At 38.3% G+C, this 17,646-nt stretch overlaps 1 protein-coding gene across 2 annotated transcripts in view; it reads right to left on the reverse strand.

Annotated features, from left to right (window-relative positions):
- Positions 1–615: 615 nt before the first annotated feature.
- Positions 616–17,646, reverse strand: part of SEC23IP (SEC23 interacting protein) — a 38,457-nt gene continuing 21,426 nt past the window's right edge. The window contains exons 9-18 of one of the 2 annotated variants that reach the window (XM_065894060.1): positions 16,335–16,543; positions 15,851–15,969; positions 15,305–15,457; positions 13,729–13,824; positions 8,964–9,152; positions 4,620–4,775; positions 4,132–4,234; positions 2,426–2,611; positions 1,589–1,751; positions 616–758 (exon numbers count right to left, since the gene is read on the reverse strand). In XM_065894060.1, the coding sequence (XP_065750132.1) occupies positions 677–758; positions 1,589–1,751; positions 2,426–2,611; positions 4,132–4,234; positions 4,620–4,775; positions 8,964–9,152; positions 13,729–13,824; positions 15,305–15,457; positions 15,851–15,969; positions 16,335–16,543 (1,456 nt within the window). In that variant the 3' untranslated portion in view covers positions 616–676. The remainder of the gene's footprint in view (positions 759–1,588; positions 1,752–2,425; positions 2,612–4,131; positions 4,235–4,619; positions 4,776–8,963; positions 9,153–13,728; positions 13,825–15,304; positions 15,458–15,850; positions 15,970–16,334; positions 16,544–17,646) is intronic. The other variant, XM_065894061.1, reaches the window with a different exon arrangement.

Here is a 17,646-nt window from a genome sequence, read left to right on the forward strand (position 1 = left end):
TTTAAAATGATGTATAATCTAGTGAGGAAAAACTGGCGTCAGTTGTCTCAGGAGAACAGTCAGGTTACAGAGTGTGGCCAACTTGCAGGTTGGTTTATGCATTATAGGTTTAACCCCCTTCTCTATTCCTTCCCTTGATAATGACTGGGAATGCTTAAAATAAAACCTTTACGATCTTTCAAGCAGTTTGGGGTTGAGGGGGGACATGGGACATGTGACACAGGCTTAGTCAACAGGCGTGAGTAAATTTTTGGAGATGCTTCTGTTTTCCTAATTAAGATAGATAGATATAACCCATACTACCCTTTCTCACCTTCTTCAAGCCCCAAACACAGATGTTATATCTAGAACTACGGGAGCTATCTAATAACTACGAGGCAACAAGAGCCAACAGGCAGGTGAAAAGATGCAAACGATCATTCAATAGACGAACCCTTCCTGTTATGTAAGAAAAATAAACCTCTATTTTTTTAAGGTATTGTGAGTTCGGTTCCTTAATGTCTCTACTCTGAATTTTAAAAAAAAGAAAGAAAGAAAGAAAGAAAAACACTCAGAGGAAACAGAAAAAAGAAAAAATTATAGTCAACATCAACTCCATAAAAGAGGCTTCAGAATGAAACATTCAGAATTTATACACACAATAAAGATAAACTCACACAGTGAAGCTGAAGTCCAATCAATGCTGGGGCTGCTCTGGACTAATGCTCATTGTTCGATAAATTTCTTTAAGTAATAACAGGGCAGTATCTTCAGATTCCCTATTACAAAGAAAAGCACATTTACTTAAGAGATAATTAGAAATTAATTATATTAATTAACTTCCCTGGTGGCACAGTTGTTAAGAATCCGCCTGCCAATTCAGGGGTACAAGGGTTCGAGCCCTGGTCCGGGAAGATCTCACATGCTGTGGAGCAACTCAGCCCGTGCACCACAACTACTGAGCCTGCGCTCTAGAGCCCGCGAGCCACAACTACTGGGCCCGCGTGCCACAGCTACTGAAGCCCACGTGCCCAGAGCCTGTGCTTCGCAACAAGAGAAGCCACCACAATGAGAAGCCCACGCACCCCAACGAAGAAAGCCCACACGCAGCAATGAAGATGCAGCCAAAAATAAATAAATTAATTAATTTTTTAAAAAAAGAAAGAAATTAACCTCTATGCATAAAGATGGAGAATGCAGCTTTGGTTCTATTCAATTCTACCTAAGGAGGGCAAATGAAAATAAAGTAGTGTAATCTCAGAGCTGTCCTTAAAAACTGGATGAATACCAATCAGCTCCAAAATAGCTGTGCTGCAGTTCTCCTTGGTGACGGAGGATACACAAGAGGATGGCTTTCAAAGTCCCTACCATTCCCATTCTGTGAAAGGCATCCCTGCAAAAACGGTGTGCAAGTACCAAAGGCCTTTGGTCAAAGGCAGATGACATGCTGCCATCTTGTGGATAACTAAACTAAAGGGGGAAAAATACTGATTTTGAATATATGGGCATTCAAATTGCAAATGGTAAATCAGCAAGAACCTCACTAAAACTGCTGTATGTGCTGCAACGTAAAGGCCACATGAATGTTATCAAAGATGAAAATACTTACCAATAGCATAAGTGACTCTGAAGAGCGAAAAGATATTCATTAAAACTCTCTATTGGCTTTTCTTGAAGAACATAGTCAATTCGGCGGCCTCCGTTTAACATTCCAACCTTTCCTAAGTAGTCCTCATCCTTGGAAAAATCTGGACTTTCAACAGTCTTTTCTGCTAGAATTTAAACCATTTCAATATCAAAGTCAATCACTTAATCATTATCCTTTGACTTTAGCTGACCTTCTGGGCTCAAGAGAATATTGCTTGACACACGTAGCAACCTGGGGAACTACCAGGCTCACTTCCCATTCCTCCAAAGAGCCAGGGGAAGAGGGGCTGGTTCCCCGAGACAGAAGAGAAAGAGCCAACGAGCCGACAGAAGTTTTGAAGAAAAGGGGTGAGAGAGCGTTGTAGAAAGAAAGGAAATAGAATTAGAATCTGAAAGAATCAAAAACATCACGGCACAACGACCTGACATTACGTGTACAGTCTACAACGACACAGTACAGTCCGACACAGTACCAGGAGAACATTTCTCACAGGGGGTCATTCAGATGCCTGAATACTAACTTAGTTCTCAACTCTAACATTCCACTCTGGCCTTATGAATCTCAACAAAATTTTAAGCCTGCAGAGTAAAAAGTTCAGCAACTATGAGCCCAAAACCTAGTAAAAAAAAAAGGATGGCATGCATTTTGAAGTACAGTTTATCCTGATCTTCCTTTACAGGAAGAGCCTCTACACTTCAACAAAAAAGACTACAATGGAAAACCATCATCAAATAATTTATGTGTGCTACGTTCACAAATAATATTTGTACTGGAAAATGCCTCAAATGTCAAATTTACCTTCAACTACTTGCTTTTCTTCTTCTTCTTTGATTTGATTGGCTACCTTCTCCAATTCTTCTTGCAGCTGAGTTGAAGAGGTATGAGCACGGGCAAACTCATTTAATGTCTGCCAAGCACTTTTCAGAGAGCTAATGAAACCCTGCTTCAAATCAGATCCCATACGAGACAGACTTTCTTTCAACTCTAAAGAGATTAAGATGACATATCAAGTTATTAGTTACTGGGTTAAATTCTGCACCACAAAAATTAAAACAAAAGTTATACTGTTCTCAGACAGGATAAGACCTCTTACTCTTCTCTCTTTTTTTTTTTAATTATTATTTTATTTTTTATTTTTTTACAATTTTATTGGAGAATAATTGCTTTAAAATGGTGTGTTAGTTTCTGCTTTATAACAAAGTGAATCAGTTATACATATACATATATTCCCATATCTCTTCCTACTCTTAAATGTCAAATATATGGAGTTTCTCAGCCAAGAACTTCCAACGTATTAAAATGTTTTGAGGAGTCTGATTCTGTCATTTTTTTTTTGACAACTAAACTTGATCCAGCCTAAACCTATACATTTCTTCTCACCAAAAAAAAAGGAGTTCAGGGCTTCCCTGGTGGCGCAGTGGTTGAGAGTCCGCCTGCAGATGCAGGGGACGCGGGTTCGTGCCCCGGTCCGGGAAGATCCCACATGCCGCGGAGCGGCGGGGCCCGAGAACCATGGCCGCTGACCCTGCGTGTCCGGAGCCTGTGCTCCGCCATGGGAGAGGCCACAACAGTGAGAGGCCCGCGTACAGAAAAAAAAAAAAAAAAAAGGAGTTCAAATACCATAAAAATGTAATAAGCGCATTTATGTGCTTTATTTTTACTGTAAGTTAAAAAATGGGCCCACAATATTAAAAAGATGATTGTTTTTCTAATACGTATTGGAAATGGTTTTGAGAATTTGAGATTCTGAGATAACCACAATTTAAACTTCTAATTTAAAAATGAAGGAACTCCTGCCCCTTCACCTTTTCTGCTTTTGTCTAATAAAAAATATATGAATTCACAGTCTTAGCGTATCAAATTTCTCATTTAACTTCAAAAGAGTTAATTGTGTTTATAAAGCATGGTGCAACGTTAGAAAAAAAAAGAAAGATATTTTAAATAAGAGGGCATGATCACTGTTCCTTCTTTTAAACCTATGGATAAGAAGTACTATACACCATTAGTAGGCATAAAAGAAACCTAAACCCTACTTGGAATTATTATCAATCCATTTTGTTTAATGAATTTTTTTAATAGGAAAAGTTTGTTTAGTTAGCAAGGAAAAAACAGCTTGCTTGACTTATCATCAAATTTTTATTTCTTGATGGTTTGGTCATTAGATCAAAAGTTACTTTGCTTCCCAATTCCAAAAACTATAACCAAATTCTATCAAAATCTATGCACCTCATCACTTTATTACCAACTTTCTCCATTCCTTATTATGTCAACAATTAGAAAGTTATCAAGGAGAAATCATTAAGGAGAAGGAACTCATTCATAACTTTACAGCTCCTGCAAATAATTAGTAAACATGTTCTGAACAATGTAGGCATTTAAATAAATAACTTAGTGTTAAAATTTTCATAACTCATTACAAATGACAGGAAGGACACAATTCATTACAAATGACAGATTACAAAATGACAGGAAGGAAACAAGTTTTTATAGTATTTGCTTTTTACCTAAATGAAGTCTTTTTCTGCCTTTGTGATGCGGAATGAGAACTGCTTTTAGGTCCAAATCTGGTACAATCATAGGTTCTAATCTATATGCCACTGGATCAAGCTACAAATAGAAGAATTAGAAATCTATGAAAAGCTGTTTTGAGTTATATATCTTAGTTGAGTGAGAAAACAAGTATCTGGCAAACCAGAGATTTTGATTTTCTTTTCACACCTCATTCAAATACTGGTAATTATAAGAAGACTTCCAAGTTTGCAGGTAAAATGACTTGGCAAGCAAAGCAAGAAAATTATTTCCTTGAACAAAGGCTTTTTGGTAGAAAAGTTTATCGGAAAGTATCAGACTGTATTTTTTAGGTCAGAGAGCTGAGTTGTACACGATCAAAATCGGTATTAATTCCTAAGAAATAAGAAGCTGAGACTCTATTAGGATAAAGAGGACTGGCGCTTCATCTTCTTCAAAATAGAAGTAAATGCAGTTCACTCACTGGATGATAAATATTGAAGAACCCTTTGCAGGTAGGAAGCCTGTAGTTCTCATCTATACTATCCACTCCTCGAATAGTGAGAAACATACCAATTGGAGATCCCAAGGCAAAGAAAATCTCTGGTTCAAAGTCTAAGGAGCTGTAAACAACAGAAACCTAGAAAGGATCAGAAAACAATGAAAGATGGTCATTCCAATGTCATGTAATACAAAATTCAAAAGCTCAAACTGGAACTGCACTTAATTAAAAGCATCCCAATATAGCTGATGCCCCTCAAGGTGTGGCTTACAGTGCTGATAATCAGTCACAGACAGCCGCTGCTGGCTGAAAAGGACCAAAAAATTTCCTTTTGAAATCTTTATATACTAATACATCCTGTGACTATACTTTTACTTACTGTGTAAAAAAGTAAGTAAGAAGTAAGTAAAAACCATAAAATATATAGTGTATGGAAGCATTATATTTATTTTAGTTATAAGTGTGGTCAAAACTACAGACTCTAGAATCAAACTGCCTGGGTTTGAATCCTGACTCCATTCCCCACTGTGTGACTGACCTCGAGCAAGTTTCTTAACCTCTCTTGCCTCCACCTCAGTTTCCTCATCTGTAAAATGGGGATCATAACAATGCCAAACTCATAATGTGGGTGACAAATAAATAACCTAATCCACATAAAGTGCTTAGCATATTTAAGCATCCAATGACTGCTACTTCTATTATAACTACCATCCTCATTCATTAGGCTTGTTTCTTTCCATTAGAAATGTGACCGTAAGCTGTGACAAAGCGAGAGAGTGGCATGGACGTATATACACTACCAAACGTAAAACAGATAGCTATGGGAAGCAGCTGCATAGCACAGGGAGATTAGCTCGGTGCTTTGTGACCACCTAGAGGGGTGGGATAGGGAGGGTGGGAGGGAGGGAGATGCAAGAGGGAAGAGATATGGGAACATATGTATATGTGTAACTGATTCACTTTGTTATAAAGCAGAAACTAACACACCATTGTAAAGCAATTATACTCCAATAAAGATGTTTAAAAAAAAAAAAAGAAATGTGATTTAACCCAAAAGAGCTCGTTTGGGGGAAACGTCTCAGTTCACTGAGAGCTGCCTAGAGTGAGAGAAAGCACCCACATTCGGACAGCACTCTATAAGTTACAAAGCTCTTTTGTTTGTTGCTCAGTGACAGAATATGAGTCTTCATCATTTTAGTATCCTGAGAATGAAGAACAATGAATGGCATAATCCAAGTGCATGACAGAGGTCCACTGAGAGCGAAGGGCATGGCAGGAATCCTCGTTCCCGCTTATCAGACGAAGACAGTGAAGCCCAAATAGGTGATGTCACTTACCCAGGAGCACACAGTGAGTGGCAGAATGAGGATTTCTAACTCCCAAACCAATGCTTTCTACTAACTAGGCTGCCCTTCTAACAAAGTCTCAACTTCACATCCCTTTGTTTGCCCTTATATTTGCAAATTCAATAGTTTCTGCTACTGATGAGGGCCACAAAATACTCTCAAGATTATGTATCTTCCCCCAGTTCCAGAAAAAAAAAGAGAAGAAAAAACAAAGTTAAAAAAATTTATAAGCTGGAAAAAATATTTACATCAAGGGGCCAATATCCTTAATATATAAATTCTTAACTATCAGTAAGAGAAAAGCAACCCAATAGAAAAATAGTAAACCAGCACATCACACACACAAAAAAAAAACCTAAAAAATAGGTGATAAAACATCTAACCTCTCTAGTGCTCAAAGAAATACAGTGAGATACAGTTATCAAAGATATAAATGAAATACTAAAAAATTAAAATCTATTTTCATGTAAAAAATTATTTCTTTAGAAGAAGTTACACAAGTAAGAATACTACATATTTTTAAAGGAGAATGGTAATATCAGTACTAGTGAGGGAGAGGAGAGAGAGGCAATCAATTTTATAAACTGCCAGTTGAGTACAAACCGGCACAACCTTTCCAGGGGCAAGCAGCAATAACTATTAACATTCTCATGTACACGTCCTCTGGCCCAGCTATAAATACTTCCAGTTATTTAACTGAAAGAAAGATAAAAAATGTACACAGAAAATTGGTTTAAAACTGTTTATCACTGGATTGCTTAAAAGAATGAAAAATTGCCTACATGTCCAACATTATGGGTTGAATGTATTCCCTCCAAAAGAGAAATGTACCACTACCTGAGACCTTACTTGGAATAGGGTCTTCACAGCATTACAGTGGGCCCTAAATCCAATATGACTGATGCTATTATAAAAAGGAGAAATCTGGACACAGAGACAGGCATGCACAGGAAAGATGATGTGAAGGCAAAGGGCGTCTGCCATGTGAAGATGGAGGATTGGAGTGATGCACACAGAAGCCAAAGGATGCTAACAACTGCCGGCAAACCAACAGAAGCTAGAAAGAAGCAAGGAAGGATGCCTCTACAGGTTTCAGAGGAAGAAGGCCCTGCTGACACCTCAGTCGCGGAACTGTGAGACAATAAGTTTCTGGCGCTTAAGACCACCCAGTTTGTGATACTTTGTTATATGGCAGCCTATTATAAAATAGGCTTTGTATTAGATGATTTTGCCCAGCTATAGACTAATGTTAAGTGTTCTGAGCACGTTTAAGGTAGATGAGGTTAAGCTATGATGTTGGGTAGGTTAGGTATATTAAATGCATTTTTCACTTTGGATATTTTCAATTTACAATAGGTTTATCAGGACATAACCCCATCATGAGTCAAGGAAGATATGTATGATATTCTAGTATTTTCCATTTTTGTTAAAATATATATGTAAATATATGCTCAAATAAAAGTGTAGAAGGCCTTGTTCAAACTGCTAATGGTGATTAGTCCTGGTTAAGAGATTTTTTTTTTCCCCTCTTCTTTTGCTTAAATCAGTATTTCTTGGCTTTCTGGCAATGAATGATGCACACTGTGGATTACCACAACACTTTGGGTAACAAAGGAGATGGCATGTGACCTGGGCTGGGTCAATCAACCATGCCCCATTCCCCAGGCAACAAGAATTGGTCCAGAATGGACTTGAGACTCAAACGAGGTCAAATAAAATCCCTTCTTAAAAGTTTCCTAATTGGACCTATCGGGGTACATTCCTTTACCTCTTATGGTAATAAAGCTATAAGGAGATGAGCCCAGAGCCACTGACACCCACCATTCCAGGTTCACTGGAAAAGAAGGCCAACTCCCAGAGAGAGGCAGGCAGGTGAGAGTGTCCTGATGGCGCAGAGCCCCTGGTTCCACAACTCTGACACTCCAACCTTCACAGGTAGGTGAAGAAATACCTGCCTTTAATTTGCTAGAATCTGTTCAAGTTTGCTCATGTTTAAAAAAAAGACATTTTTAAAATGCAAATTTTGGGGCTTCCCTGGTGGTGCAGTGGTTAAGAATCCGCCTGCCAATACAGGGGACACGGGTTCGAGCCCTGGTCCGGGAAGATCCCACGTGCCGTGGAGCGACTAAGCCTGTGCGCCACAACTACTGAGTCTGTGCTCGAGGGCCCGTGTGCCTAGAGCCCGTGCTCTGCAACAATAGAAGCCACCACAATGAGAAACCTGCACACCGCAACAAAGAGTAGCTCCCGCTCACCACAACTAGAGAAAACCCATGCGTAGCAACGAAGACCCAACACAGCCTAAATAAATAGATAGATAGATAAATAAATAAATAAAATGCAAATTTTATGGATGAGTTAGGCTTAAAAGCTTGAACAGGCTATAGCAAACATCCAATAACATTTCCTGCCTTCTTTAAATCAGTCATGAACTCACTTAAGAGAATGGAACCATATAAACAACTATAAATATACTGAAAGTAATATTGTCTAAAAAGATTTTAATACTTTTAAGCCATTGAGAAACAATATATCATTAAATGCAGCATTATCAACTACTTGGTAGGTTTTTACAGGAATATTTCCCCCAGGGAAGAATTATGAGTAATAAAAAACATAAGTTGAGGGAATGCAGCAAGCATCTCTCACAGAAGTTTAACTATACCCTGAAAATAATTTTCTAACTATCACCACATCCATTGCTAGTGGCTAAGACACTAATGCTATAAAATTATGAGGGGTGAAAAAAATTGAATAAGGACAATTTCAAAAGCTAGGTGATATGTTCAGTACACATTCAGTCCCTCATTTCGAACACTGTGAAAGAAGCATACAATTTTTATTAAGAGAAATTCAGTTTTCTCCCCTCGACCAAAAAAAACTGTTGAATAAATATTTAAAGAATCTAAAGCTAACCCAAATAATACAGATATGTGATTCCAACATAAAATACATGGCCCAAGTCAATATGTTAACTTACCTGTCCAGTGCCAACTTCAAAAGACTCATAATCAACGTGCACAGAAGAAACGCAAACTCCGAGTGGGAGTTTCCTCTTGGACTCATTAGATTCTGAGGGCGGAGAAGCCATTTCTTTAGCTTTCTGAGCACTTTCCTCTTGTCCTTTTGTCGAAGCAGCCATCACTGCCTTCTTTTCTGATGCTTTTTTCTGTTCCTGTGAAATACCAAATTTTCATAATAGAACTGAGGGGAAAAAAGTTATCAGCTATCACTATGAAATATCTATATCAATATTAAGGAATGATTAGTAATTTCTTAGGCATAATAATGGTATTGTGATTATTAGGGAAATGTCCTTTTAGACATACATACTAAATATTTAAGGAAAAAAATACCATGATGTCTATAATCTACTTTAAAATTCTTAAGAAAAAGAAAATTAAGAACGAAAGCAAAATGTGGCAAAACAGCTACAGTTAAATATTTGCTATTAGTATATTCTTTGCTCTCCACTTTTCTATGTAATTTAAAATTTTACTAAAGTTTTTAAAAATGCCAACTTCTTCCTTTGTGATCTCAACTTTAGCCAGATAATTTAGAAGTACTTTATATAACTGTAAAATATATACTTCCTATAAAGACGTGTAACTTAAGAGAAATTTATTCATTCAACATCTTTACACCATTATGTCTACACGGAGCCACTGACAAATTTTCCTCAAAAGCATTCTGGGAAGAACAGATAAACACACTGTGGTACATTCATACAATGGAATAACTATTTAGAAATGAAAAGGAGTAAACTGCAAATAAAACAACAATTATATGAATTTCAAAAACACTATTTTGAGTAAAAGAAGCTAGGTACAAAAGAGTGTACAGTGTTGGTTCCATTTATATAAACTTCTAGAACAGGCAAAACTATCCTATAGTGATCAAATTCAGAATAGTAGTTGAATGGGAGGGGGAGTGGACCAGAAAGAAGCATGAGAGAACTATCTGAGTGACAGAAATGTTCTAGTTCTTGTTTTAGCTGGTGATTACACAGCCACAAGAACTGTCAAAACTTACTGTAGTGAATACTCAAGATCTATGCATTTCATAAATAAGCAAAGAAAATTCTTGGCAGCGTCTCTAGATCAGGCGTACCTCTGTAGTAATGAGATAAAATCTGCTCGTGTGGGTTTGTGATCACACCCTGATACAGCAGCAACAATGTCAGGGGAATGTGAACAACCATCATGGTGGATTCATTCACTGGCCCTCATTCCCCAAGCTGTGAATGACTGTGTTAAGTCTCTGTTTAAATAGCTATTGACGGGAAATTCCCTGGTGGTCCAGTGGTTAGGGCTCGGCACTTTCACTGTCGTGGTCCTGAGTTCAATCCCTGGTTGGGGAACTAAGATCCCACAAGCCTCATGGCGCAGCCAAAAATTAAATAATTAATTAAAAAAGAAAAAAGAACAGCTACTGACAGTGCCTAAACAAAACAGCAGGCCAAATTGGTCTTGTCTATCAATAAATTCCAAATACTAGGAAACCTGGAAATAAGTCCAATTGGTTAATTCAAAGGCAATACGGAATAAAGAAAACTCTCCACCAGCCAGCTGGGAACTGATTCCACCATTAAAGTCTTGGAAGGCTTCGTTACCTCTGCCCTTTGGAGGAACCACAAGATTAAACCTAAAACCCAAAATGAAGAACATGTTCAAGGTTCTTCAGTTTATATTTGCTTTCTCACTTGCAAGTACCTCCCACTACACTCATAGAACTTAACAATCTAAATTGCTAAGAGGGCTGTCTCAACAGATCCTCAACTGTCCTACTGCGAACTGCTGTTCTGTTTCCCCTCCTAGACACATGCTATAACTTTAAAACAAAGTGAGCCAAAATACACATACTTGAGTATCAATATTCCCAGCACTAAAAATTATTCCTTTTCAAAGGAAAATGAATAAGATGGCTTACAAAGGGGAAAGAAAAGCTCAGGCCACAAATATTTGACCTCTTTATTAAAATAACAAGCTAACTAACTTTGGTTCCATTATTTCGGTTACACTAAATCAACAGGACACACCATTTTATCTTATTAGTGATCTGGCAGCACCTTGTTAACTAGGAATAACAGCAATCAATGGCAACACGGCTGAGAAAGTTTCATGGTTCATCCAGAGGCAATTACTTTTGAGTTTAAAAAATAAGATGACTTTATAGTTTTACTCCTTTCAAAACATTCTTATAGGGCTTCCCTGGTGGCGCAGTGGTTGAGAATCCTCCTGCCGATGCAGGGGACACGGGTTCGTGCCCAGGTCCGGAAAAATCCCACTATGCCGCGGAGCGGCTGGGCCCGTGAGCCTGCGCGTCCGGAGCCTGTGCTCCGCAACGGGAGAGGCCACAAAAAAAAAAAAAAACATTCTTATAATGCCATTACCTATATATCCAAGCTACTACAGGAGCCAAACCAGGCTCCTTCTAGAGATTCTTCAAGAACTGTAGAATACTTTCCTACTTTTTTTCCTTTTATTTACAAAATAAAATCAGGGACAGATGTAGGACCTGGAAACATAGCTTCTCATTTGTTCTTTTTGTGTTTTTACAGGCCTGTGCTTCACTGATGTGCACATGGAGATGAACATGCTCACACTTGGAGAACACAGCCTGGCGGAAAGGAACAACATTGGCACGCCTGCATCATGGTTTTGGTGTGACCACTGTGCTCACCAGAGATGCTGCCTCTCAACTCAATCTTCATTGTCGCCTTCAATCAACCATCAAACACACTATTTCTGTGTCTAAAATGTGTTTTGAGTTGCACCTTTCTTTTCCATTTCCTATTACACCCCTATCATCTCTCAATCAGTCACTGCATAATTACAGTGACTATGCCCAGAGATTCCTAACAGCCTCTAGCTTCATGCCCTTCCAACTCCATCCCCGCACCGTAACCAAGTGAACTCCCTAAAACACCAGCCCAGTCATGGAACTGCCCTCATTGCTCCACTGACCTACAGCAGTGGTTCTCACACCATGTCCCCTTAGAACTGAACCAGTGGTTTACACTGCTGCTAAAAATGTGGCCCAGTTCACACACACACACACACACACACACACACACACACAATTAACGTAAAATTCAAGTTGATAACAGAATTGTCTCAGCTTTAAGATTTGTTCCAATTGTTTTTTCCTTTAGTTCTCCTTATCAGCCAGTAGGCCCTAGCCAACAGCAAAAGACAGCAAATATTAATGGAAAAACCAGGAAGGAATCAATATGTCTAAAAACTCACTTATTATAAGCACATTTGCTCATGGTTGAAATTTTATGTGACTTACAGCACATAGTTTTCAATTTTAACATTTCTGAAGTAAAAATTAAACTTTAGACTAAACAGATGATTTGGTGCTACATCATAATTTGTGATAAAAATTAATAAGTAAGTAAGCATTTCATGATGTTAGTTTAAAAGCACCATGACTTTCACAGCCATAAGAACGTGTTTGTGGACCACTCCCTCATAACTGAAATCTGCCACATCTGCCATTCGGGCCCTCGGAACCCTGTGCTCTACCTTATTCTCAGCTCGACTGCTGCTTCCGCTGCAGAAAAACACTTGCCCACTACCGGAAGGCCATTTCCCCTGGCCCTACCCTTCCTTCAAGCTCAAGTACCAACACCTTGGAGAAGTCTTCTCTCACCAGCCCCAGCCCCTTCTCCCCCGGGCAGGCCTCACCTGGCTCTGACAGCACAAGCAGCACTGATGCATCATCTGTGGTCAAATCTCTCCCCCTAACTAGACAGCATACCCTCAGTTCCTCTCCAAATCCCAAGAACTCAGCACATGCCTGATCTAAAACATATACTCATAAAATACAGAACAACTCAATTGCTTAAGCTAATCATAACAAATCAGTCCTATGACTTTACAGTCATAGTACATATAAAGAAGTGGCATATGTTAAGTTCCAAAGAAGTAACACAAACTAAAGAACCACAGAAGTTCAAAAGATGGAAGGATCAACGAAAACCATGTTAATACAATAAAAATAAAATAGCCACCCTAAGTGCTACCTAATTTTTCTAAGTATACAGAAAATCTCTGTAAAGTTAACTTAATGAAAATTAAACGAGTTATTCCCAATAGTTTTATTCTTTTGCAATGTTTTCTAGTTGTTGCTGTTATTGCTCTGATTTAGATTGTTGACAACTTTTTGTTTCTGGTTATTAATTAATGAAATGTATCCGTGTTCCTTCTTATCTCTTTAGATGGTGAGAAGGACTGGGAAAAGAGAAAATGCGCTAACATTTATTGGATGATAAGCTACACATGCATTACTTCATCCTCACTGCAATCCTATAAGGAAGGCATTATCACTCCCGTTTTATAAATGAAGGAAACCACAGACCAGAAAAGTTAAGCAGATTGCTCGTGAATATGTAATTAATAAGTGGTTGAACTGGGAATCAGGGTGACCAAGTCATCTTTTTGTCCAGGACTTACCCAGTTGTTGCACTGGGAAATTCTCAAATACCAATTCTAAGGCTGAAAATCCTTCATCCCGGAATTTGCTCAGCCCCAGGAAAACCAGGAATTGGCATTTAATTGGAATTTGAATCCAGTTCTGGCTGACTCCCAAGTCAGGCCTTCCATCAACTCCATTACTGTGCCCGTGGGCAGGGAGCACAGTAGCTGACCTAACCATGATGGTATTAACAAAAACTTCCAAAATATAAACAAGCTAGTCACAGATGAGTTTTTTCTTTTAGGTGCAGAGGTGAACTTTACCAGTTTGGCTGCTTTATGTTTTACAAAGTTAGCTATCTTCTTCCTGGGTCCAAGTGGTATCCCCATTTCCTTCAGGTCATCCACTGTACACATAAGCTTTAAAAGAAAACAAACAAGCACATTAATTAGTCAATCTAATGATACATGAACTGAAATTTAAAAAAAGGAAATTATGAAAAGAAACCGTATCATCTAAGGCAACTGAATATCCAATTTGTTTAAAGTTAATTTCTTTTCTGTCCCCAGCCTCAGGTAATTTTTTTTAAATCATGAATTAATTTAGGCTGTAAAATTTTAGGCCTCCACATCTAAGTCATTCTTTTAATTTTTTTTTGCGGTACGTGGGCCTCTCACTGTTGTGGCCTCTCTTGTTGTGGAATACAGGCTCCAGACACACAGGCTCAGCGGCCATGGCTCACGGGCCCAGCCGCTCCGCAGCACGTGGGATCTTCCCGGACCGGGGCATGAACCCGTGTCCCCTGCATCGGCAGGCAGACTCCCAACCACTGCGCCACCAGGGAAGCCCCATTCTTTTAATTTTTAACAGAAAATACATGCATGTTGTACAGAATTCTTTCCTCATACACAGGAAAAACAATTTTAGACAAAAATGAATCAAACTATCATCAGTTCCTATTTCCCCTCATCCTGGCCACATAGTATATTAATATCAAACCCTTAATATTCTTGCCAAACTAATAGGTTAAAAAAACCTCACTGCACTTTTTTTTTAATAAATTTATTCATTTATTTTTGGCTGCGTTGGGTCTTCGTTGCTGCGAGTGGGCTTTCTCTAGTTGCGGCGAGCGGGGGCTACTCTTCATTGTGGTGCGCGGGCTTTTCATTGCAGTGTGCGGGCTTTTCATTGTGGTGGCTCCTCTCACTGCGGAGCACGGGCTCTAGGTACGAGGGCCTCAGTAGCCACGGCACACGGGCCCAGCAGTTGTGGCTCACGGGCTCCAGAGTGCAGGCTCAGCAGTTGTGGCGCATGGGCCCAGCCGCTATGAGGCATGCAGGATCCTCCCAGACTAGGGCTCGAACCCGTGTCCCCTGCATTGGCAGGCTGATTCTTAACCACTGCGCCACCAGGGAAGTCCCTCACTGCACTTTTAATTTATATTTCTCTCAAGAGTTTTCATATGATAAGAAGTTATTTGTTATTTTCTTTTCTGAATATCATCTGTTCATATTCTTTGCCTATTTTCCTATTGTGTTGATGGTCTTTGTGTAACTAACTTATAGAAACTTTGAATAATAAGAAAATAAACCCTTTGTTTATAATGTGTGTTGCAAACAGTCTTCTTAACCTTTTGTTGGCCTTTAGATGTTGTTTATGCCATCCCCTGCTATGCAATTTTTTTTCCATTATGGCTTCTGGGTTTTATGTCATACTTAGAAAAGCCTTCCCAGATTATTAAAAAAAGTTCTCCTGTTTTTTTCAATTTTTTTTAAACGTTTAAGTCTCTGCCTTATCTGAATGCACTGTGATGTAAAAGTGTTTAAATCTTATTAATTTTCAATCTCATACAAAGGAAAAACAATTTTAGACAAAAATGAATCAAACTATCATCAGTACCAGAGATTCCATATCAATCTTTTCCTTTTCAAAAGTGTTAACGTATTCAGAGAGGCTAAGTGCTTCCAGAGTTTCTTGCAAAGTCAGGACTTCTTCATTTTCAACATCAAGGTCACAAGACTCATCCAACGTCAGCTTTGGCTCTTCAGGTATCTTTTAAAAAAAAAGTTGGGAGAACATTACAGAGTTCCCATAAAATGTCTTCTGATCTACGGAAAAATCTTAATTCTGTCCTATACACAAATCATAATTTTTGGCAGTTTGCTATCCAAAGTTTGAATATTCTGAAAAAGTATATAAATTTAGTAAATCACGCATGCTCCCATTTCTTACAATAATTTACTTCACATTTTTTAAAGAAACCATAAACTGTCTCTCACATTTAAATTTATAATACATAAGGAAGACGAGTGAGAAACTCAAATAATGAGCTCTATGATTCCATTGCACTCCTAAAGCTCAGGGTATTCTGTTACATAGAATCAGTTCAGATTGTGAAAAACTCTTCAGCTCCAACTCTGAATCTAGAGGTCAATTGGGCCATACCTGCTTTTCCTGAAAATGTGGCTGCTTCACAACTCCATTAGCAACAGCTAAAGGCTCAGGAGACTTTGATAAATTCAAATCTTTTTGATTAGACAGGATGTCAAACAATATTAAAGAACCTTAAAAAAAAAAAAAGAAGCATTTTGCTTTATAATGTACTAGGTGCTTTTATAACACTAAATAAATTCTCCTCCTTTTTTTTGTTCAAAGTCCCAAGCAGAAGTCACATAAAGTTAGATGTTAATCAAGATCTGATAATCAATATTCTTGTTTTACCAAGTAGTAGAATAAATTAAAATATAAAGCATTCCTAGGTAACATGAAAGGCAAATAAGGCAGAATGTAAACTCAAAGCATTCATTTCTACCCTTTATAAAACTTAAAATCTATAATTCTAAATCTTGAACTAACAACGTCACCCACATTGAAAGCAGGGATGACTCAACAAAAATTGTATTTAAATGTGGCTATTTGGAAGTTTTACCTAAACTGTGACCAGCAACAGAGACCCCTCCTTTGAAGTCTGGGTTCCGACTCATGAAGAGTGCATACAGACGGTTTATCTCCAATCCCACTTTCTCCACAATCCTCTGACAGTAGATGGGGCTGTTGTAAAATAAAATGTCTAGCAAGGTTTCATTAGTAAAGTGACGAAACCGACCAATACTTGGTAAAGTGATTTTCTTAATATTCCTGTTCAGAAAGAAAAAGAAGTATGTTTAGTCAGTAAGCACCTTAAATTTATCGGTTTTTAAAAGTTTCAATTTTGAATCCTGAAAATACACTAAGTAAAAAAAGATCCCACAGACTAATTATGAGTTGATTTTATAGACAGTTACTGTAAACAAATCAAGATAAACCAAAGAAGTTGTCATTTGTGCCTATAACTATACTATGAACTTGGGGATTCTCTGAAGTTATCATATAAAATAAGGCCAAAGCGAAGATTTTTAATTCATTTTTAAAGAGGAAAGCCTACTCTTCCATTTTTCTTCCAGTTTACTGGAAATCAGGATACCTGACAAAAATTGTGGGTGGCCAGGACAATAGAGAATGTAGCAAGAAGTAAAAAAGGAGCTTAATGGAATGAAAATCTCTCCTGATTTGAGAATGGCCATACTTCAGGAATACCCAAAGAGAGAGAAAGCACCCCCATAACAGGGCTTCACATGGAGAGAACAGAATGTTTGTAGCGTTAGTTTTATTAAAGCACGTGCCCTGAAACATCATGATGTTCACTAAAATCCAAGTATGTCATTAGCCCTGTGTCCCCAGCATAAATATTTTCTAAATCTGTGCTTCCCAACTGGAAGCATTCCAAATTGAGTGGAGGCATTTTTAGTTGTCACAGTGCCTGGTAAGTGCTGCTGGCATTTAGACTAAGGATATTAAATGGCCTACAATACACACAACAGTCTTACATGACACAGAACTGTCCTGCCAGAAGAGTCTCCACTGAGAAACAATAATCAGTGGTTCTCAACCAAGGGCGATTTTATCCCCAGGGGACATCTGCAATGACTAGAGACATTTTTGGTTGTTAAATTAAGGGTAAGGTCGTGCTACTCTTATCTAGAAGGTAGAAGCCTAGGATGCTGCTAAACATCCTATAGTGTACAGGACAGCCCCATGTGTGAACCACTTATAGATCAGTATTTTAAAACCAGCTTAAGTTTCTTAGATTCTCTTAAATATTTACAATAGGAATACACACACACGTACGTACGTATATACATGCATGTGCACGCACACACAAAGTAGCACATAAACTTAAGTGTTTAATCATATGTCAGAAC

This window comes from Phocoena phocoena, chromosome 16 (genome assembly GCF_963924675.1).
Source record: "Phocoena phocoena chromosome 16, mPhoPho1.1, whole genome shotgun sequence".
NCBI lineage: Eukaryota > Metazoa > Chordata > Mammalia > Artiodactyla > Phocoenidae > Phocoena > Phocoena phocoena.